General features: G+C 41.2%; 1 protein-coding gene across 5 annotated transcripts in view; it reads right to left on the bottom strand.

Annotated features, from left to right (window-relative positions):
• The window catches only part of wu:fj29h11 (uncharacterized), a 62,729-nt gene that overhangs the window by 38,023 nt on the left and 157 nt on the right, over window positions 1–24,549 (bottom strand). The window contains exons 2-13 of one of the 5 annotated variants that reach the window (XM_054756799.1): window positions 22,269–22,340; window positions 13,877–14,571; window positions 11,823–11,979; window positions 11,463–11,731; window positions 10,759–10,884; window positions 10,478–10,675; window positions 1,982–2,122; window positions 1,595–1,846; window positions 1,073–1,262; window positions 802–968; window positions 564–704; window positions 315–493 (exon numbers count right to left, since the gene is read on the bottom strand). In XM_054756799.1, coding sequence (XP_054612774.1) covers window positions 315–493; window positions 564–704; window positions 802–968; window positions 1,073–1,262; window positions 1,595–1,846; window positions 1,982–2,122; window positions 10,478–10,675; window positions 10,759–10,884; window positions 11,463–11,731; window positions 11,823–11,979; window positions 13,877–14,563 — 2,507 coding nt within the window. In that variant the 5' untranslated portion in view covers window positions 14,564–14,571; window positions 22,269–22,340. Of the gene's footprint in view, window positions 1–314; window positions 494–563; window positions 705–801; window positions 969–1,072; window positions 1,263–1,594; window positions 1,847–1,981; window positions 2,123–10,477; window positions 10,676–10,758; window positions 10,885–11,462; window positions 11,732–11,822; window positions 11,980–13,876; window positions 14,572–17,753; window positions 17,887–22,268; window positions 22,365–24,549 lie in introns of those variants that run through there. The other 4 variants (XM_054756819.1, XM_054756809.1, XM_054756780.1 and 1 more) reach the window with 4 other exon arrangements.

Here is a 24,549-nt window from a genome sequence, read left to right as displayed (position 1 = left end):
TGGTACAGAGTAAAAACACGAGTAAAGCGGTGTTTACATTTGCACACATTTTGCTTCCTGCAATTTGCTGTGCCAATGCGTGTTATTTATTTATTTATTTATTTATGCCACGCCTGAAAAGTGTGCTGCTTATGCATAAATTATGCACTTGGCACGCAATTTGTGACCGAAAATGGTGCACATTGGCACGAAATGACCACACTCTCACACGACTTACTTGAGTACAGTTTACGTCTAGTGCACGACAATAGTAAATGCGACATCGATTTTTCCTGTTTGATTTCAGACTTTTGCAGACAATGTAGAGACCTTACCTTGAAATGTCATGCTTCGCAAATAAGGCAGACTCAAAGAAGACCTGGCTCAGTCCTCCTCCAGCGAGGTCTTTCTGACGTTGGACAAGTCTGGCCAATGTCTGCAGCGTGCCGTAGCCCAAGTCCCGACTGTCTTGCACCTTGTAGTGGGACCGCAGTGCCAACTCAATGTGGAAAATCTAGAAATAAAAGGTAAGTCATCATATAGAGGACAGACGGGAGCTTTGTTCAGCTAGTGTGTTGGCTCACTTCGTCTTGACCACTAGAAGCATTTTGACCACACTGTTTGATGAACTCAAATATGTCTTGTCTGGTGGGTCTGAAACCACTTCCTTCAAGTTCGATGTCACTCCCCAGAATCAAAGCTGAACCAAGCATGTCCTGCAATAGCTGCACTCAACACAAGATATAATTGGTGTTCAAGTAGTAAAACACCTAAAATCAGCATCTCACATGCAAATCCACACTGTGTACCTGTGTACTGTACCTGAATGTGCTGAACCAAGAATGTCAAAAAGCTGCCTTTTCCCAAGGAATGAAAGTCTTTGACCTGGAAGTGTTTAGTCAACTTCCTCTCTAGGGAAGCAATGTCGGCTAAGCGGATGGCTGAGGTCATTGAAGATAGGCATTCTTTTAGGTACTGCGTCACATTGGCTGAAATACAGATACAAAATCAGAAAGAATTAGTTACGTCAATGCGTGAAAGAATACATCATGTCCATTCATAAACCTTTACATTATGCATCTTGAGTTAATACCGTCACTCGGACGTTCTGCGGTTGGTATGTCTTCCATTGGGTCTGTTTGTTTTTGTTTGGTTTTGGAAACCTTTTCCTCCTTGGCCACCAGGTCCTGTGGGACAGCCAGTGAGCTACCACAGATTGCCAGCTGAAACAGAGCTGTAGCCAGCTTATCACCTGACACATGTGTTAGGAAGTTCCGGACATGCTGAAATAAACAGAATGATCAGAATTGACTGAATTATCAAAATATATATAGTTGGAGTAAGAAGCTTAAATACTGTACATTCATCATGGGCATGAGTGTTGTATTATGTATTGTTGCATTCTGTGTATTGTGTATTGGACTACTCTAAAGTATATCCAAGTATGATTACTATAGTATTGTCCCTTGGGAAGATCTACTGTAATAAAAATTGTGCTTGAAATGTGAGAGGTGTTCTAACTTGTGAGATACTGTACATCAGGGCAGACAAATAAAGGTCTGACTTTGATGCCTCTATACCTATCAAGAAACGCACTAGAATTTCTCCCACCTACCTTTAGCATCGTGGGACTGAACACCCGTTCTGCATTTGAGAAGACACTCAGCACCACCTCTGCTGCGGTCAAGGAGGCATATTTTTTTCTGAGGTCCATGTTCCCTGTAAAGGAGGAGCCTTCTACTGGCGCCAGGACACTCTTCTTTAGCTTTCGGAGATGCGCCAGGGTCTCCTCTTCCAGCTCTTTCTGAATGGTTTCTTTGGCCTGGTCCAATATGGCATGCTCACAACGACTCATTTTATTTAGTGTCTGAAGGAGAAAGAGATCCAGTGCTGATCATTCACACATTACAATGTTTCTTTTTAATTAATTTCAAGAATTACAGCCCAAAACGGCTCATTAGAAAAAGAATGATAACAGCACAAGTTTCTACTAAAACCTTACCGCTATGGGCAGCCCAAGACTGTGTATTCTGATGCCCAGCTCATAGGGAGAGTCACAGTTATAATGGTCTGCTAGGTGCTTCATAAACTCAGCCAGGTCTATTTTGGGCTTGTTTGACTTTCTTCTAAAATTGCGAAGTTGCTAGAAAAAGGAAACACAAACATGGAGTATGAGCATGGATCTTTAAATGATCAAGTCTGGACAATTTGATAATTGTCCTGTTTTACCACTTTTGTGAAGATAATCCTATTCAAAATCATAGATTTCCAGTGTTGATTGACCAGGTTTGGTATTCTTGCCAGGCCAGTAGCTGGTGAGGTATCTTAATAAATACATAGGTCTGAAAACTGTTTGCCCGCTTCCTGATTTCTAATTTACTGTATTTAGTTTGTCACACTTAAAGGTTTCAGATCATCAAACAAATTTAAATTAGTCATTGACAACACAACTGAACACAAAATGCTGTTTTTAAATGAAACTTTTTATTATTAAGGGAGAAAAAAATTCAAACCTACATGGCCCTATGTGAAAATGTGGTCGCCCCCTAAACCTAATAACTGGTTGGGCCACCCTTAGCAGCAACAACTGCAATCAAGCGTTTGTGCTAACTTGCAATGAGTCTCTTAAAGCGCTGTGGAGGAATTTTGGCCCACTCATCTTTGCAGAATTGTTGTATTTCAGCCACACTGGAGGGTTTTCCAGCATGAATCTCCTTTTTAAGGTCATGCCACAGCATCTCAATAGGATTCAGGTCAGGACTTTGACTAGGCCACTCCAAAGTCCTCATTTTGTTTATCTTTGCCATTCATAGGTGGACTTGCTGGTGTGTTTTGGATCATTGTCCTGCTGCAGAACCCAAGTTGGTTTCAGCTTGAGGTCACCAACAGATGGGCGGACATTCATTCCCCTTCAGGGTTTTTTGGTAGACAGCGGAATTCATGGTTCCATTTATCACAGCAAATCTTCCTGAAGCAGCAAAACATCCGCAGACCATCACACTACCACCACCATATTTTACTGTTGGGATGATGTTCTTTTTCTGAAATTCACATTACCTTTTCGGCAGGTGTAATGGGACACACACCTTCCAAAAAGTTCAACTTTTGTCTCATCAGACCACAGAGTATTTTCCCAAAGGTCTTGGAGATCATCAAGACGCTTTCTGGCAAAATTGAGATGAGCCTAAATGTTCTTTTTGTTCAGCGGTGGTTGCAGGCCGTTTTTGCCCACTGTCTTTCTTATGGTGGAGTCAAGAACATTGGGCCTCATTCACGAACATCTTCTTAAAAGTCTTCTTAAGAACTGTACTTAAGGAGGCGTGGGTTGGAAACTGCGCCACATTCACGACACGTTCTTAAGTAGGGATAATCGTTCGCACCAGTGTTCTTAGGTTGATGAATGCCAACTGTGATGCCCGTGCATGTAAGGCCTAATTTGCATAGGTCACCGCCTATTATTTCTTATATAAGGTAAAAAATGTGCCGTGCTCAACAGGCAGCTGGAGGCGGAGATGGCAACGCTCAAGGGCAAGACTGAGAAGCAGCTGGACAACAAACGAAAGAAAAACTTTAATTATACTGAAATAGAGGTGCTTTTACAAGAAGTGGCCGAACACAAGACCACCTTATTTTCACGTGTATCCACCGGTCATCAGGCCATCCAAAAAGAGTCGGCATGGAGCACCATTGCAGGAAACATAAATGCCGTTTCCACCGAGAAACGCGCCACCGCACAGGTTAAAAAGAAGTGTTTTGACTTAAAATAAGACTCAAAAAAAATATCGGACTGCATTTTTTGGGATCAGGTTGCAAAATCCATCATGTGCGTAAGAGTCCTCCTGAGCGTTCGTAGAATTTGTTCTTAGATCTAAGAACTGTGAGTTAAGAACACGTTTCGTGAATGCCAAAAATCTTTCTAAGAAGGCTTTAAGAACACATTTGTGCGTAAGAACGTTTCGTGAATGAGGCCCATTGACCTTAACTGAGGCAAGTGAGGCCTGCAGTTCTTTGGATGTTGTTATGAGGTCTCTTGTGACCTCTTGGATGAGTCCTTGTTGCGCTCTTGGGGTAATTTTTGGTGGCCGGCCACCCCTGGGAAGGTTCACCACTGTTCCATGTTTTCGCCATTTGTGGATAATGGCTCTCACTCTGGTTCGTTGTCCCAAAGCTTTAGAAATGGTTTTATAACCTTTTCCAGACTGATAGATCTCAATTAATCACAGTTAAGTTATGATTAAACAGGGGGGCAATCACTTTCACACAGGGCCATGTAGGTTTGGATTTTTCTCCCTTAATAATAGAAAGTTTTATCTAAAAACTGCATTGTGTGTTCATTTATGTTGTCACTGACTCATAATTAAATTTGTTTAATGATCTGAAACATTTAAGTGTGACAAACATGGAAAAAATAAGAAATCTGGAAGGGGGCAAACACTTTTTCACACCACTGTATTACACATTGTATCGCAATCAACTTAGAACTGCAAATGTACAAAAATGGCTAATGGTATCTCACTGGAATAGACTGAATTTAAAGCCATTCATTTACAGTCACTGCATGCTTTGGGGATGATGGTGTATATATGCAGAACACACGTCACACATTATTTTGAGAGTTTATAACAGTGCCTGTGCCTGATACAATTGCATGCGACAAAAATGTTCTGTCCTTCAATTTAGACACATTTTTACCACTTTACGTTTTGTAACCTGATCTGCAGCTCTTCCGGATTCACATTGTTATGAAGATTTCCAACTGGGACAACCAATCATTTTTCATATGAGTAAGCTTAGCTACATGAAACATGTATAATACGATGTAGTTTTGGTTGAATGCAAATGTAAAAGTGTATTTGGCCATCAAATAAGAAATATGCATCAATGAGTAGTTTTTCTTCATCACTGACATTTTCTGAAAACGTACATAGAAAAGCACAGTCGTCCCTTGTTTATCGTGTTTATCGAATTTCTGTGAAGTAGGATTCAATATTAATAAATGAAATATTTTCATAATTAGAGTATAGAAAACCTGTTTATGACTTTTTGAATACAATTTTTACCATTACTACAGCCCTGCAGACATGAAATAACACCCCTATAGTGACCTTTACACTCCTGTTATTCTTTGTTTACAACACATTGCTCAACTGTAATGCACAGCTACGAGATCACTGCACCAAGCTACCGAGCTAACTAGTTAGCCCTGAGGTTATGTATTCTAAACTCAGGAAAGGGTTTGAAACAGAGTGAGGGGAAGAAGGACAAAGCAAGAAGCCAAAAAATCCCACTTCCACACGGAATAGGAGGAAACTTCTTTTCACTATGTCATGTCGGGCATGTAGTGTGAAAGTAATGTAATCTAATGTCATGTCCCATCAATGTAACATTACTGATACCTCTCCATCCATCCATCTTCTACCGCTTATCTGGGATAGGGTCGCGGGGCAGCAGCCTAAGCAGGGAGGCCCAGATTTTCCTCTCCCTGGCCACTTCGTCCAGCTCCTCCTAGCGGATTCATAGATCCAGAGTCTAACAACGTCTAACAACATAGTCTCTCCAACGTGTCCTGGGTCTTCCCCGAGGCCTTCTACTGGTCGGACTTGCCCTGAACACCTCCCCAGGTAGGTGTCCAGGAGGCAGCCCTGGAGGAGTCCAGCCGTCACTGGAAACGGGTCTGACTTATTGCCAGCAATGCGAACCAAACTCTGACACCGGTTATACAGGGAATTAACAGCCTGAATTAGCTGGTCCGATACCCCATACCCCCGGAGTACTTCCCACAGAATTCTTCGAGGAACATGGTCGAATGCCTTCTCCAAGTCCACAAAACACATACAGACTGGTTGAGCAAACTCCCATGCACCCTCAAGGACGCTGCTGAGAGTGTAGAGTTGGTCCACAGTTCCACGACCAGGATGAAAACCACACTGCTCCTCCTGAATCCGAGATTCAACTATCCTGCGGATCCTCCTGTCGAGAACCCCTGAACAGACCTTACCATAGAGGCTGAGGAGTGTGATTCCACGATAGTTGGAACACACCCTCTGGTTTCCCTCCTTAAAAAGAGGGACCACCACCCCGGTCTGCCACCGATGTCCACGCGATGCTGCAGAGTCGTGTCAACCAAGACACACCTACTGCATACATGGCCTTAAGGACCTCCGGGCGGATCTCATCCACACCCAGGGCCCTGCCACCAAGGAGCTTTTTGACAACCTCAGCAACCTCAGCCCCAGAGATACGACAGCCCACCGTGGAGTCCCCAGGCTCTGCTTCCTCATAGGAAGACGTGTCGGTGGGACTGAGGAGGTCTTCGAAGTATTCTTTCCACCGATCCACAACATACCGAGTCGAGGTCAGCAGCACACCATCCCCACTATACACGGTGTGCACTGCTTCCCCCTCCTGAGATGCCGGATGGTGGTCCAGAATCTCTTCGAAGCCGTCCGGAAGTCGTTCTCCATGGCTTCTCCGAACTCCTCCCATGTCCGAGTTTTTGCCTCAGCGACTGCCAGAGCCACAGACCACTTGGCCTGTCAATACCTGTCAGCTGCTTCCGGAGTCTCATGAGCCAAAAAGGCCCGATAGGACTCCTTCTTCATCTTGACTCTGGATGTGGAAGTTGAAACTCCTTCTGACAGGGGACTCCGCCAGTCGTTCCCAGCAGACCCTCACGATACGTCTGGGCCTGAAAGGTCTGACCAGCATCCTCCCCCACCATCGGAGCCAACTTACCACCAGGTGGTGATCGGTTGACAGCTCCGCCCCTCTCTTCACCCGAGTGTCCAAAACATATGCCGCAAGTCCGATGATACGACCACAAAGTCAATCATGGAAGTGCGGCCTATGGTGTCCTGGTGCCAAGTGCACATGTGGACACCCTTGTGCTTGAACAAAGTGTTTGTTATCGACAATCTGTGACAAGCACAGAAGTCCAATCACAAAGCACCGCTCGGGTTCAGATCAGGGGGGCTGTTCCTTCCAATCACTGACAACTCCCAATTACTGACACCTAGTGGTCAGAATACTACATCTAACTTGTCTTTCAATATTTTCTGACAAAATAGTCCATAGTCAAGCACGTAACAGCGGTCACTTATTACCGGTAATTAATTAATTTTCAAAAAAACGCAATAGAGTAAAGGAGTGATGTTTACACTACTCACAAAAAGTTAGGGATATTCTGCTTTCAGATTAAACTTCAGGATGAACCTACAATGCACTATGATCTTTACAGGTGACCTTAAACCGACCTTCTCTAATGTGTTGAATGTCCAGCTGTTCAATGTTTCAGTACTTTTTGCATAACTTGCTGTTCTCTAACAGAAAGCTGAATGCCAAAATTCACAAAGGTGTGTGATCCATGAATCGACCAATACATTTTCTCGTTCAGTTAGAATCTTGTGATCTTCTTGTACCTGACCATTCATAAGATTTAGGACTGGCATAAATATTAAACCAGGGATGATTTAAAAACACATCACCCTCATGATATGGCACTTCCACATAATGTAGAACAAGAATACAACATTTTAAACATATACTGTACAGGTCAAAAGTTTGGACACCCCTTCTCAATCAATGCATTTTCTTTATTCTGATGACTATTTGCATTGTAGATTCTCAAAACTATGAATGAACACATGTGGAATTATGTACTTTACAAAAAAGTGTCAAATACCTCTAAATATGTCTTATATTTTAGACATATACACTGCTCAAAAAAATTAGAGGAACACTTCGAAAACACATCAGATCTAAACTCGGGGAAAAATTATCTTGAATATCTTTCCTGATAATAAGTGGTTGATGTATTAGTAACAAAATGATGCCACATAATTTGATAGAAATGAAAATGATCACCCTATAGAGGGGGGAAATCAAAGACACCCCAAAAATGAAAGTGAAAAAATTATGCAGCACACTGGTCCATTTGGCTAAAATGTCATTGTAGCAACTCAAATTGATTCTCAGTAGTTTGTGTTGCCCCCACGTGCTTGTACGCATGCCTGACAACGTCAGGGCATGCTCCTAATGAGACTACGGATGGTGTCCTGGGGGATCTCCTCCCAGATCTGGACCAGGGCATCACTGCGGGACCTGGACGCATGGAGGAGATTCCAGGAGACGGGTAGTTACTCCAGGAGAGCTGGACAGAGCCGTAGAAGGTCCTTCAACCCTCAGCAGGATCGGTATCGGCTCCTTTGTGCAAGGAGGAACAGGATGAGCACTGCCAGAGCCCTACAAAATAACCTCCAGCAGGCCACTGGTGTGAATGTTTCAAACAATCAGAAACAGGCTCCATGAGGGTGGCCTGAGGGCCCGACGTCCTGTAGTGGGCCCTGTGCTCACTGCCCAGCACTGTAGAGCTGGATTGGCATTTTCCATAGACCACCAGAATTGGCAACTACACCACTGGTGCCCTGTGCTCTTCACTGATGAGAGCAAGTTCAACCTGAGCACATGCGACAGACGTGAAAGGGTGTGGAGATGCCGTGGAGAACGTTATGCTGCCTGCAACATCATTCAGCATGACCGGTTTGGTGGTGGGTCAGTGATGGTCTGGGGAGGCATATCCCTGGAAGGACGCACAGACCTCTACAGGTTAGATAATGGCACCCTGACTGCTATTAGGTATCGGGATGAAATCCTTGGACCCATTGTCAGGACCTACGCTGGTGCAGTGGGACCTGGGTTCCTCCTGGTCCACGTCCACAATGCCCGACGTCATGTGGCTAGTGTATGCAGGTAGTTCCTGGAGGATGAAGGAATTGATACCATTGACTGGCCCCCACGTTCACCTGACGTAAACCCAATAGAACACCTCTGGGACATTATGTTTAGGTCCATCCGGCGCAGCCAGGTTGCTCCTCAGACTGTCCAGGAGCTCATTGATGCCCTGGTTCAGATCTGGGAGGAGATCCCCCAGCACACCATCCGTAGTCTCATTAGGAGCATGCCCCGACGTTGTCAGGCATGCATACAAGCATGTGGGGGCCACACAAACTACTGAGAATCATTTTGAGTTGCTACAATGTCAATTTCTATCAAATTATGTGGCATCATTTTGTTACTAATACATCACCTACTTATTATCAGGAAAGATATTCAAGATCATTTTCCCCCCAGTTTAGATCTTATGTGTTTTTGAAGTGTTCCTCTAATTTTTTTTAGCAGTATATTTTATATATATTTTATATATATTTCATAGCGCCGCAAAACCTTGGTGTTCTCTCAATGAGCTTCATGAGGTACCGTAGTCACCAGAAATGGTTTTCACTTTACAGGTGTGCCTTGTTAGGTTTACTTAGTGGAATTTCCTACCTTATTAATGGGGTTGGGACCATCAGTTGTGTTGTGTGTGTCCAAACCTTTGGCCTGGTCTGTACATAAGCCTGAAAAGTTGTGGATGTATGATAGGGACCCTTTAAAAAGTCCTGCCAAATTACTACACCCCTGCAGCAAAGGTCGCCTTGCGTGGGGACCTAAATGTGGTCATCATATCATCACCTGAACATGACAGCAGTGTTGCAAATGGATAGATGCCAAGATATGGATGGGTTTTTTCTACCTATTGTGATGAAAAAACATATAAAATAAGTTTATAAACAGCTTTGCAGCATTGTACATCCTTGGCTTCCTGCTCCATTTATCTACCAATATCTGACAGTAGTGTTCGGCCTAACAATGTCTCAAAAAGGGAACTGCAGTCGTCCCTCAACACTTTGTGGTTCGAATTTCGCAGCTTCACTCTATCATGGTTTTTCAACATAAATAAATAAATAAATTATTACCATTTCATGGTTTAGTACAGCCTATTGAAAAATATGCATAATTAAGCTAAATGTATGTATTCTTGGTCTAAATTAAGCATTTTCGAGCATAGAAATGGCCAAATGAACAAAAATACAAATATAAGGCATTCAGAAAACACATTTAAAAATGTGATGTGTAGTATACTACACTGGTCACTAGGTGTCAGTAATGTTACTGTACGTTACTGGGTTAGAGCTAGCTTGTAAGAAATAAATCCGTAGAAGAAGAGAACTAATAAGTGTTGAACTGTTCATGCTGTGTTTTGAGCATCTCCCTGTTAGACATAGTGCCCTGTGTCTATTTCAAATAAAAAGGCTGACTTAATTACATCCATCCTGACGTGGTGTCACTGTATTGGGTGACACAAGTATAAAGATGCCTATAGGGGTTTTATTTCATGTCTGGTGGGTTCTAATAATGTTAAAAACCGTACTTTGAAGTTGGAATCAGGTTTTTTAAGGCTCTAACTACAAAAATATAAAATTTAAAAATAACGAATCCTACTTCACAGAAATGGATTTATCACAGTCACGTCTGGAACCAATTAACCGTGATGAAAGAGGGGATTGCTGTACTCTAATATACAGTACTAATACAGAATATAGAAGATACTGTACATGAGACATAAATCTAATGATCTGTCTGCACAAAAACATAATCCAAAACTAAATGATTCACAAACCTTTAAGATGTCTATTGTCTCAATCTGAGGGATATCATCGTCCCTAGTGTTACTGTCAATCTTGAACATGCGGTGGATGAGAGGCAGTTTGCAAAGGGGTCCCAGATTCAGCTCCTCGTAGCGCTTTTTGTTCTTCAGCCCAGCCAGCGACTGCCCCAGCTCATACAGGGTTGAGATGGCCATGGCCGCTTCAGTGGACTGACAGATAGAGAAAGATACTTCGATACATTGGCTGGGATAGAAAAGGAAACATTTCATTCGTAAAAGGACAGCCTTCTAACCTGTATAAACATTGATATCTCTTTCATCAAGAAGTGAAGGTCATTCAGAGCCGGAATATTGCGAGGATTTATCCTTGCTGCTTCCGTAGATGAAAGTTGCATTAACTTGTATGCTCTTGAGACCACCTGAGAAAAGGTATTGGCAAGAATCAGTGATGTTTTTCAAATTCCAAAGGCTATGCAATGTCTGTTTGAGATGATTAAGTGAGATTTAACTGTTGGCTTCGAGTGCAGAGAGGCTGATTTTCACATACACTTGGATGAAGTTTCAGGATGAACCTAAATGCACTATAAACTTTACAGGTGAACTTAATTTGACCGTCCCTGAACTTTTAAATATACATGTCCAATATGTTTCCTTACTTTTTTTTTATTTTAACAAGCCACGGTAATCCTGTTGCCTTGCAAATGTTAGGTATTGTCTTGGTCTCCATTGTCTTGAAACTAGGAAATGTATTGGTCGATGTATGGATCTGTTGTGAATTTGGCCGTGCAGGTCCTTGTCAGAGAACAGCACTGAAACACTGAACAGTTGGACGTGAATTCAAAAGTTAAGAGAATGTTGAGTTCACCTGTAAAGGTGCATTTTAGGTTATTCCTGAAATTGCACCTGCAAGCTTTTTGTGAGTGGTGTATTTCATGAGAAATATGAAAAAACAAAGTGGCACAGCTCTTAACATTCCAAAAACAGTTTTGGTCTTCACCTTCTCTTTGGTGACCAGCTCTCCCTCTCCTGCGAGCTCTCGTATCACATCTTCCATCAGACTGCTGATCATGTCTGGGTCCAGATCTCTTTTTCTCTTCCCTTGGAATTCGTCATCCTTTTCCATAGATTCTAGGGCCCGCATATTATCTCTATGGACCTCTCTCAACTGAGCATTATAAGCTTCCCTGAACACAGTAGCATTTTTCATTTTTGTCTTTGTGTCAGAGTCTGACAGGATAGTGGCTGCAGCAGCCTGTTGTTGTACTGCTGAGGAAAGAATATGACAAATTGTTGAATAAATAGGACGACAGCATATTCAAAATCATGTGTTTCTCTGAATACAATCATAATTGTGTACCTGGCTGTGGATTTGGCAGGCCCTTGGATGAAGATGGTTCCAAACTGTCATACATAGATAGGTACAGCCCAAATGGAAGTTTTTCACCAAAGTGCTTAAAATAGCAAACTTCCAGTTGGTCCATGGCTGGATCAGTCAACTGATATGCTTTAGTTACCTGCACACACATCAAAAACATTTGAGGGACAAGTTTGAAAACGTACAGTTAGAAATATGTCACGGTTATTTTGTGTACTGTCAAAGGGAACCTAGGAAACTCTGACATTGTATTAAATTCAGTTGAGTTGTGTTGAACTCGTTTTCATTGCAGGTCACAATGGTTGCCTTCTCAGAACAGTCAGAACAGTTGTTTTAGGGTCTTTCGTTTCAGCTCTCACAATGTCATAAACTGCTGATGTTTTCCTTGGTCTACCTGCTTGACATCTGTTACTTAGTACACCAGTTATGACCAATGACCAATGTTTGTGGAATGGTTCTGATTGGTTTTCTATCTTCTCCCAGCTTCACAATTGCCTGTTTTTCACCATAGACCAGGGATCAGCAACCTTTAGCATCAAAGAGCCATTTTGCCTCCTCTTCCAGTAAAGAAAAATGGTCTGGAGCTGCAAAACATGGCACAGCTTATAAACTTTTAAAAATTTTAATCTTTATGAAATTTTACCTGTTACAACAACAGAATTGAACTAACTGAAGTGCAGAGTGCACGTGTAGGCCTACTTTGAAATAATTTAAACACTGAACTATGTAGGCTTTTCTGATTCGTTCCAGTATTTCTGTAAAATTAAAACAAGACATGGCAAACTTTAACATCACAGTTCCCACTTTGCATATAAGTGCCGTCAGCTCAATATTGTTTACATCACTTGACTCATCACAGGCAATTGAATATCCTTGCACTGAATGAATGACATCAGTTTGCCCACTGGTGATGTTTGTTGCCATTCTATTGGTCCTGTCCTTGACTGTCTCAGCAAGCAAGGGCAATTCTTTCATTTTCTGAATAATTTCTTGGTTTAGTTTTTCATTCGGAGAATAGATGCTGTGATATTTTAATGAAGGATTCTTTCATGTCTCCATCTGTGAACGGCTCTACTTACACTCTCCAGTGCAGTCACAACGCTAGAAGCTCTAGTTCAGTTTGGAGCCTTCATCCATTTGCCAGTTGCGAAATCGCACTCGTACGCCCATCTGCAGTTGGGTACTTTTCAGAAAAAGCTAAGTGCTTGTTTTGAAAATGTCTTTCAACGTTACATTTTCTGTTGTTTGCTAATTTCTCGCCACATATCAAGCACAAGGGTGGGTAAGCCAGTGTCATTGGCAGAGAAGGCAAACAAATATGTCCATTCAGAATTAAACTCTCTATTTTCTTTCGATATTTTTCTTTTTAGGGACGTACAGTATTCATTTTTATGGAAGGCTTACCATGGGGGTAGTACACTGTCAAGACGTCCCTTCCCTTGCTCATCCAATCAGCAGTCAGAACACAGTGTAGATGCATTCACAGACTTGCGGAGAGTCAGATATTTCAAACTCTTTTCGAAAAGGAACATTTCCTCCGCTTCTGTGTTAAAAAAAACTAAATCACACAGCTCGGCACTGGAGCCGCAACCAGGAGGCTGAAGAGCCGCATGCGGCTCCGGAGCCGCAGGTTGCTGACCACTGCCATAGACACGCTCTGGTTTTTATGTTGTTTTCACCTCTAAATACAGTCTACAAAGGCAAAACTTATCCCACCCAATCTGAAACTGAGTGGAGGCATTCCGTGCTATTTATTGATTTAATATACAATGTTATATGACACACTTGGGCAACAAAACGCACCTGTCAGTCCAAGGTTCCAATAATTTTGCTCACATGAAAAATGAGTTCAAATAAAAGGTGCTATCTTCTAAGTTGTGCGTACGATCCAAATGTAAATACTTGGCAATTAAAGCTCAAATGTTGCTCTGTGGTCTCATATTCGCGTACTATTGACGTAAAATGTTTTCGGTCTACAGCAATTCATTCTCACTGTTCCAATACTTCTGTAAGTGATGGTCTGTGTATTTACTAACCTCCTCAATCCTCTGGTACAGATGCTGTTTGCCCAATCCACAGGAGTGAAGGTTAACAAAAGGGGGCTCGCCTAAGAGACTCCTTGTTGTCCGATCGGTTGGAATGTGGTCATGGTGGGCATCCACTGCAGGGCTGCTGTCCAATGTTGCTCCATGCGGATCCTTAGGTTGGTGGATCTTGTGAAACACCAGTTCCCCTTCTACCACCAGATCTTTGAAAGTTGCTATCAGAGAAGAAATAGAACTGAAACCCAGAGACGCTAATTTCAGATTTCGTTTGTATTTCTGACTGTAAGCAAGAGCCACTTTCTTCATAAGTATCCCCTCTGGAAGTTCTGTCATCATGGTCATAATATTTTCCTTAATCTTCTCTGTTTTCCTTATTTGCTTTTGTGGTTTTGAGGATTCACCAACACCAGCACCAGCCTCTGCACCAGCTCCAGCTCCAGCTCCAGCTTCAACGTTGCCTTCACTGCACTTGTGGTCCTTGTGAAACACTCGTTCTCCCTCCTGAACCAGATCCTTATCCAGAGCGCATATAAGAGCATTTCTGGACTCAAAGCCCAGGCTGGATATATTCAGGTTGCGATGGTAAGTCTGTTTGTAGTGTTTACTGAGTTTTTTCACAGAGATCCCTTGTGGGTGCTGCTTCACCATGGCCACGATGTCTTCAAGTACATTTTCCATCTTGGTTGCTGACAGGGGGATAAAATCACATTGGAATTAATTTTAGACACACCAAGTTCAAAACAATCATTTGAAAACGGACAATAAAAATGATGTCTGCTGTTATTTTTCTTGTTGAGTGTTTTGAGTTTACGTTTTTAACGTTGATTTAATTGGATTTTAATTTCGAGCTGTCAAAACCCTTAATAACCAAGTCGCTCAATTCACGCTTGTTACATTTGGCTGAGTGCCAACTTTGCAAGCACCGGTGTAAAGTCGATCAAAAATTTGTCAACTCCAAGTTATGTGGGTCAGGCATATTGGTGGGTGGGTGTATATTATTAGCGGTACAGTATTGGTATCGCAGTTTAATCACGTTACCTGACACTTATTCTATTGAAGTTGCACCTCATTGTATGGGCCAGCATGTTGCAAAGGTGGTTCGAGACTTTTATTTTTTTAATCAGTGTCTGCTGAAAAAAATTATGACAGGTTCAGTCCCCACTGAAGACCCAGGTACCAAATGCACTGCCTGGTTTTAAGCATGTTTAACAAACAAAAAGTCAAAAATATTAAAATGGTCTCAGCATCCTTCATTTTTCTTTCTATTTGTGGCCCTCGGTGGAAAAACATTTGGACACCACTGATTTAAAGTGGATTTTATTGTTTTCATGTGTTTATATTAGGGATGTCAGGATCAAGAACGGCTGTCTAACCGCTGTATTTTGAAGATCGGATAAAATTGGCTTCCGCCACAAGATCGGGCCGATCCGGTTGCCGTATAACGTTCATAACTCTGGGCCAAACTCCAACACGGGAGGTGCGGTAATGCGCCTCAAAGCTGGCTGTCACTCCGCCCCCGCCACCCGTAAGAAGAAAACGCAGACATGTCCACGGTGTACCGTGGTGAAGTTAATTTTGCGTTGTATGTTGGATATTCGGCTCCGTAGCTACAGCAGTAGTTCCCCCTCACTGTGCCCGGACTACTGTGTCATGGTGCGATGAGCGCGCATGGGAAGTGCCACTGTAACCGCTAGTTGTTTATACTAGGGACCGTCAATAAATTACTCCTGCGTTGAAGAAAGTTTGTTTAAAAAAAGTGTCATATATATTCTAAATCACACTACAAATTGACATATAATCATGTCAAATGAATAGTCCTACCCTAAAAGTATACCCTTTTTTTCCGATTTTATCTTTTATTCAATGGACTTTTATTGGATCTTTTATTGGATTAAGGACCTGACTCACAAAGGTTTGTTACAAAAGCCAAACAAGATTGTTGGTCATGCTGTGTAATAAAGTAAATACATTGGTTGCATTACTTTTAATGCTTTGAAGAGCTATTTTCATAACCATATTCAATTCCACAAATTCATGTTTGCAACAACAGCCTGTTATAAAAAAAAAAAAGGATCGGTACTGTGCCATTAAGGATAATGCATTTTTGAGTACGCGCGTGAAACGAGTACAGCTCGTCATTATGCGTAATCGTGATGAAGGAAAATCCTCATTGGGTAACTACTTATGTATTCACTTTTCATGCTCTGTGATTGGCCAGTCACACACAGCGACCGCCCCTCCCTAGACTGGCTTGCTGCAGGCTGCAGTCAGAGAGGAGCCGTGCCTCACTCACGTACGCGGGGAAATTGGCAAGACAGAGTTGAAAACAGCTCATGTTGCGTTGGTCACTGCATCCGCTCCGGATGTTTTTTTTTTTTTTAGGTTTTCCTTAGCTCAGTTTGTATCTAAAGTTATTTGGTAAACTTGTTTTGTGACGTATGCGGTGCATTTGACAAGACAGAGCTGTAAATAGCTTGTGTTGCGTCGGTCACTGACGGTTTTTTTTCCCCCGTCTGCTTGCTTCTAATTTGGCTGGTGATATAAAGTCAGTTGGAAAACGTTGCTCGTAGTACTGAACGCAGTGCTTTTTTGAGAAAACTACAGTGAACAAGGCTGACAGATTATTTCCCTGTTTGCCATCACTGGATGTTTGCATGAACCACCAACTTCACACACACCATTAAAAAATAATTAAATAACAAAGTCTTACAGATCACTAAAACACATACACAGTACACATATACTGTAGCTGTATAATAAACAATAAATATAGCAACTTCTGATCAATCCATGTCAATTTCAGACTTAAACTAATGTATTGATTTAAGCCCCACCCATTTCCAGTTAAATCACGCCCATTTCCGGTTTATACCCCGCCCACTCAGAGTACAGATACGATGCAGATAATTTAGATGGGTGAGCAGATACAGATAGTGGTGTACTCGGTCATCCCTAATCCCTAGTTTATGTTACAGCGGTAATTGTGTGGTTATTTTTACTCTATTAAAATGTTACTTAAAACATGGCCTCTACACTTAATAAAGATTGCATGCTTGTAAGAGTTTTACCCTGGAAAATCTTATTTATATTTCAATTATTTCTAGGAGTGTCACAAGATCTCATGAGATTAAAACTTGACAAGATTTCTCGTTCAGAAAAAAAACGTCTTGTGGGTACTCAGTCTGGGACAATAAATGCAAATGAACTTGATAATTGCCGGCCTAAATATATTGCCATCTGCATGAGTGTCTGTTTTCCTCGTCCCCCGCCTCTAAATAGGCAGGAAGAGAGTTCACTCTGTACATTGGTTTCAGTACCTCAGTAATGTTAAAATCTCGTCTTGCCCTCGTAGACCCAATCTTGTGTATCGTCTCGCCTCGTGAACTGAGTATCTTGTGACACCACAAATTATTTACTATCAGAACAAAACAGAGATCAACCAGCATCTCAGCACTGGTGCGTTCAGCCTTTGGGTTCCACTGTTTACACTATAAATGTCTTCCCAGCAAAGAATTACAACACTAGTGGCCAAATAAAGACTTGGAGTGTGACCGAGTGTCATTCATGAACTACTGAAAATGGATCACACCTATTTCCTGGCCACAGACTTGCGACATTAACCCCAGCAAACACCTCTGGTATAACTTGGACATAGATTATGTAACCTCACAAATTTTGTACTGCATGGATAGATTCAATAATCATATAAAATCCAAAAATCTAGTTTAAAAAAGTCTTCCCAAAACAGTTGAACCAATATTGCCATCGTTCAACACCACTCTTCTACCTCATTCAGTGTAAAATCTATAGTTACATCAGCGCATACAATATACAATATATATAAATGCAAATACTAAGACTGTCTTACCTTCTTTCCCCTCCATGTCCAGGTAGGCTTGGACTACTGAATAAGAGCCAGGAAGCCTTCTTGTTTTATCTTCTATTGTCTAAATCCCTCCCCTTTCCCTGCTCTGTTTTGTTCTCAGCAGCCAGAAAGAAATGAAACTGAAAGTAACAGACTCACTCATTCAAATGTCCTTGTTGCCACTGGCCTCACACTCTCATATTCCCGGAAATGAAACTGCTGTTATGAACTAAATAAACACAACAGAACTCAGTAAATGTAAATGTGTGTGATTTCTAATCTATACAATAAACACATATCCTTATAAATTTAACACTGTGTGTGTGTGAATAATAAATAATGACATAAACTAGTTATAATTATATTATTATTACAACACATACAAACATAAATCATATGATAAATTATGTAACAATATATTTATATGAATTTTTCTGGATTTTTTCATTTTCCCACAGTGAAATTACATTTTCTGAGTTAATTTAACAGCACCAATAAAATAATGTGACACTAACTGAGCAAAACTGTCTTTCAAACTTTCTCTGTTTTAGGATCTCAGAAGTATTCCTCCACAGTTGCCCCACAGTATTTAGGAGGCTCACCCAGTCAAGAAGAGGGTATATGCTTCTGCCTTTTGGTCCTGACTGCTTTTTGTGCCTACCCACCCTTTTTTGGGGGTGCAAGAAAGCACTCCTGCCATAGACTCCCTTCACTGCTCACGTGGGCAATGACTGTGACTTGGAAAGACGTGGGTCAGTCAGGGGGAACACTTGGAGGTGGGCTCTCCTATCTCTGGTGGTTATAGAGCTGCTCTGGGACATGGGCCCAAGGTTGGACCCCGGATTATGCAAAAAAAAAAAAAAAAAAAAAAAAATGTAAATGACAACAAAAAAATAATTCAAGTGCCCTTATTTAAATGAGAGAACAGTGGCATGACTGAGTTTCTTTTTCACGCCCAGTGCATGCTGAATCATGCTGAATCACTGCTGATAAAAAAAAAATAATGTGAGCTGAAAATGAAACTCACTCGCATCGAGTGAAATGAGACAGAGGGTTCTTACTTGTATGTATTTGGATAGTGTACGAACAAATGTCTTTGATCAAGGAATCAGAAAAATTTTAAATCAAAAATTGACTAAATTTGCTTCCCATGATTTCAGATAATAATTAAAAAATATAGATTTTGGTACATGTTGGATCCACTGTACAACATGTATTCATACTTCTTCCTCCAAAATAGTTGGGCCTGAATGATCAGCTGCTGGTTGCTACCACATAGTGAAAACAAATGTCCCTGTGCAAATTCTAAATTGCAGCTTCATGACGCAAATGTTGCATTGCTCAAGATTCCTGATCAACACAATGCCTCTCAATATGATGCAGTGCAGCCACTTTAAACTGCATCCACAATGATAATTAAATAGCTTTCTGATGATGTCAATCAAAACTAAACACTATCATCTTTGTAAGCTGCTTGCCACTTGTTGATGTCCAAGATGTCCAAGCAGAAGCTGTAGAAATTCTACATTTGATCAACTTTACCTAACAACTTTTTTCACGTAGATGTTCGGACTTGTCTACACCCTTAATCACGGAGTGCTTCTATTTACACTCATTTGGTTGAGGGCCAACTTTCAAGTACCGGTGATCACCGCCTGAGTGGAGTTGGCCCCCCCACCCCACTCAAAACTCTAGTCAAATAGTCAAATTTTTTACATGCTCCAAATGAAACCCATCCATCCATTTTCTATGCCGCTTATCCTCACTAGGGTCGCAGGTATGCTAGCGCCTAACCCAGCTGACTTCAGGCAAGAGGCGGGGTACGCCCTGGAATGGTCGCCAGCCAATGGCGATTTAAGTTTTGACCTATTACATAATCAGCCCCCTGACATGCTTAGTGAACTTGGGTTGACCTGTAAAATAAATAAAATAAACTGTGATATCTCAAAAACGAGAGCAGCACAAACGTTCATTTTAACTGCACAAAACAGCACTAACGTAGCACTAACAAATGAGACTATTTTGGTTTCATCCCGAGCACGTCGGGGGCTGGGTGAACTTGGGTTGACCTGTAAAATAAAATAAACTGTAATATCTCAAAAACGAGAGCAGCACAAACGTACATTTTAACTGCACAAAACAGCACTAACGTAGCACTAACCAATGAGACTATTTTGGTTTCATTCCCAGCACGTCAGGGGCTGGGTGAACTTGGGGTGACCTGTTATATAAATAAAATAAACTGTGATATCTCAAAAACCGGAGCAGCAAAAACGTACATTTTAACTGCACAAAACAGCACTAACGTAGCACTAACCAATGAGACTATTTTGGTTTCATTCCGAGCACGTCGGGGGCTGGGTGAACTTGGGGTGACCTGTAAAATAAATAAAATAAACTGTGATATCTCAAAAACGGGAGCAGCACAAACGTTCATTTTAACTGCACAAAACAGCACTAACGTGGCACTAACAAATGAGACTATTTTGGTTGCATTTGGAACATGTCGCGGGATGGGTGAACTTTGATTGACCTATAAAGTAAACTGTAATAACTGAAAAACAAAAGCAGCACAAATATTCGTTTTAACTGCACAAAATAGCACAAACGTAGCACTAAAAAATGAGACTGTTTGACTAGAGTTTTGAGTGGGGTGGGGGGCCAATTTCACTCAGGTCTTATTTTTTTGCATGTTTGTCACACTTAAATATTTCAGATCATCAATGAAATTTAAATATTAGTCAATGACAACACAACTGAACAAAAAGTGCAGTTTTTAAATCCAACTTTTTATTATTAAGGGAATAGAAAATCCAAACCTTCATTCCCCCACAGCGCTGTAAGAGACTCATTGCAATTTATCGCAAACGCTTGATTGCAGTTGTTGCTGCTAAGGGTGGCCCAACCAGTTATTAGGTTTAGGGGGCAATCACTTCTTCACACAGGGCCATTAGGTTTGGATTTTTTTCTCCCTTAATGGTCACTATTTTTAGCGAGTAAGGGTGTGCATGTAAGTGTGTCTTGTGTCATGCATTTATTATTCATTAATTAAATCAACAAAGGTGCGCCAAGCAGCCGAGCAGGAATGACATCCACCTCTGTAACGCGGTGCAATGCACGTCTGAAAGCTGTAAAAACATCCTCCACAATGTAACACAGCCCCAGACCAACAGAGCCAAGACTGTAGAGATTGGACACAATCCTCTGTTGCCTCGCTGCACCACACCTTCCTGGCAAAACACACGCGCTTCCAAATTGTGGCACAGGGGCCATTTGTGGAACCTGCCTCATTGCAGAAATAAAATAAACAAAAACACTGCAAAAATGGGGCCGCACGTTGGCCAACACAGTAACAGCCTGGAGATCAGGAAGACCTGGGTTCAATTCTCCTGGGCATTTCTGTGCACGTGGGTTTTCTCCGGGTACTCCGGCTTCCTCCCACATTCCAAAAACATGCAGGTGAGGTTAATTGGTGACTCTAAATTGTCCATAGGTATGAATGTGAGTGTGAATGGTTGTTTGTCTATATGTGCCCTGCGACCAGTCCAGGGTGTACCCCGCCTGTCGCCCGAAGTCAGCTGGGATAGGCTCCAGCATACCCCCGCGACCCTAATGAGGAAGAAGCGGTATAGGAAATGGATGGATGGACAGCAAAAATGGAAAATTTGTCTTTATATATGTTGTTTTTTTTATTGTATATTTTTTTCTAAGGGCCGCACGGTGGTCTAGTGGTTAGCACGTTGGCCAATACAGGAACAGCCTGGAGATCGGGAAGACCTGAGTTCGATTCTCCCCTGGGCATTTCTGTGTGGAGTTTGCATGTTCTCCCCGTGTGCGCGTGGGTTTTCTCCGGGCACTCTGGCTTCCTCCCACATTCCCAAAAACATGCAGGTGAGGTTAATTGGCGACTAAATTGTCCATAGGTATGACTATGAGTGTGAATGTTTGTTTGTCTATATGTGCCCTGCGATTGGCTGGCGACCAGTCCAGGGTGTACCCCGCCTGTCGCCCGAAGTCAGCTGGGATAGGCTCCAGCATGCCCCCGCGACCCTAATGAGGATGAAGCGGTATAGAAAATGGATGGATGGATCTTTTTCGAACTAAAAATGTCAAAGGACAGCCCTGACGTGAATAGACAAACACCAATAGATAAGCAAAAAACGGTGAGCTGTATTATTATTTATTATTATTATTATACAGTATATTATCATAAAAGTGGTTTATTTGGTCTCAAAAATGTTGACAATAATATCTTTGAGGGTTAATTTGTGGGACAATAAACATTTCAAAACACACCTGCATTGTTTTGTGACTCAGTTAAATTTTAAAAAGTCTGTCCGGTCATATATTTTCATTGTACTTTTCTTAAAATGAATGCTAAAAATCTCGTTTCGCCCCGTTCTCGTGGGCCCAATCTTGTGTATCATCTCGTCTCGTGACACCCATAGTCGCTGGCGAACCTATTTTATACTGAAGGGAAACAATGTTTTCAAACTAGTCATTGAGAGTATACAATACCTTTCGGTACCTTGTGATGGATTATTTTGTCTTCTCAAACATGGGACTCCAAATTCTGGCACGGTGGACGCCCTGCAAATGATGAGGTCAGTGGTACTGAAAAATATGACAGGAGAGTAGAAGATATCCAAAGTACAAAATATATATGACAAAACATTAAATTAATTCATAATTAATGGAATACACGACTGTCGTCCCTCGTCACATCGTGCTTCGAATTTCACTGCTTCACTCTATCACGGTGTTTCAAGACATATTCATTCATAAGTCATCGCTGTTTCATGGTTGACAACAGCCTATTATTGGTCAAAGAATATGCATATTTAAGCAAATTTTACATATTCTTTTCTAAATTAAGCCTTTTTAATCATAAAAATGGCTAAACGAATTAAAATGCAAACAAAGTTATTCAGAAAACGCATTCAAAGACATGATGTAGTATTCTACACTGATTTGAATTATCTCACAACAGACACAATAATCCCTAATAAAAACTCGGGCTACTGCTGAAACTCAACTCTGAACCCCCGATGTCACTTCCTGTCCGCCACTCACTCTGCTCCACTAGGGAACACATTCATAGCAACATGGCTTATTATGTATACTATATTGGGTTGAGTGTAAAGGTGACTATAGGGGTGTTAGTTAATGTCTAGAGGGCTCTAATAATGTTAAAAAAAAACATACTTAGAAGGTCATAAACAGTTTTTTTATGGTGTAACTACAAAAGTATTCCATTAATCAATAAAGAATCCTACTTTGTGAAAATTCACTTATCACGGTTGGGTTTGGAACCAATGAAATGCGATAAAGGAGGGATTACTGTGTAACCTTTAAAGGTGAACTGAATTTGACCTTGTCTAAACTTCTGAATGCCATGTCCAACCAATGTTTCAGTACTTTTTGCACAACATGTTCTCTCAGTTGGACATTCAAAAGTTTCGAGAAGGTCAAATTAATGTCACCTGTAAAAGGTTATGTTGTATTTTAGGTTCATCCTGAAATGTCACCCGAAAGCTGAATATCCCTAACAATTTGTGAGTAGTGTATATTATTAGATATCACACTAATTTGCTTTGTCACTATAGTGATTTACAGTAGATTGGTGTTTAAAGGGGTGACCAAATGTCCTGTTTTCCCAGGATATGTCCTTTTTTTTTTTTAGAGGCAGTGATGAAATTATTCTGGGTTTCATTATTTTCCATTTTATTTTGTTTAGCACCAAAAACTGCTGGGAAAGATCAGTAAAGATCAACAGTAAAATACATGGTTATATAAAGTGAATGAGGAAGAAACACTGAAGAGAAAGTTGAGGATGAAGGAGAAAACTAAAAATATAAATGTTTCTTGTTCGTTGAAGTAATAATGTAATGTTATTTACATGTTTTCATAGCACTGGAAAGTTTGTGCGAGCTATTTTGCTTCACTAATATTGCTACCATTGATTAATATTTCTTTAGATATTCATAGAATAGAGCTATTTTCTTACAGGCAGATTTTTACAGAAGAGATATTATTTCATTATTTTATGCCAGATATTTTAAAGTTATATTTGCACCATCCAAATTTAAAAGACACTCAAAGAGATATCATTTTAGGCCAAATGGAACATGTATAATCTCTGAGAAACCAATTGGAATGTATCTTTGGTTATAGATCGTGTTTTGTAATATGACAATTTTCTGATCCATACAGAGGGGGCATGCTTTAAATGTATTTAAATAATAAGGAATCGTTGAGTCAACTTTGAGTATCATTGCCTACTGTAATGGCTTTCGGTAATCAAGATATGGCTACCCTAGATTTTAACGTCTTTCATGCACACAATGTATCACGTTTGTACGCCCCTGCAACAGAGGAACTGGTGACAAGGCGACACCTTCTGGTCAGGCCATGCATATTCAGTCTTTAAAAGTCCTACACAGGGTCATCTACGTATAGTGTATTACAATAGCATAATAAGCACCGTTGTAACAAATGAACACATTAAGTGTTTTTACGGGCTTTCCAACAAACGTGTTACGTTTCTGAAGGCCTCACATCAAAGTTATGTATTATTTTCGACAGTTGATCATGTGCTATTTCCATAATACAGGGCCGATAAAAAGTAGCGCCACCACGTCTACGTTACAACGATGTAAAATAGCATGGAAAGCATAGATGGAGCACCCTCAGCACCCGGTGCTGAGAGGCGAGCCAATGGGAATGCTTAGTTTTGCTAGCTGAACAGCTATGCTTGCTGGCGTTAGCGAACGACAGTATGGTTATGGGTTGGCCTGAC

This window comes from Dunckerocampus dactyliophorus, chromosome 2 (assembly GCF_027744805.1).
Source record: "Dunckerocampus dactyliophorus isolate RoL2022-P2 chromosome 2, RoL_Ddac_1.1, whole genome shotgun sequence".
In the NCBI taxonomy this organism is placed as follows: domain Eukaryota; kingdom Metazoa; phylum Chordata; class Actinopteri; order Syngnathiformes; family Syngnathidae; genus Dunckerocampus; species Dunckerocampus dactyliophorus.
Note: the sequence above shows the minus strand (reverse complement) of the source record. Positions and strands in the feature narration are given on the sequence as shown.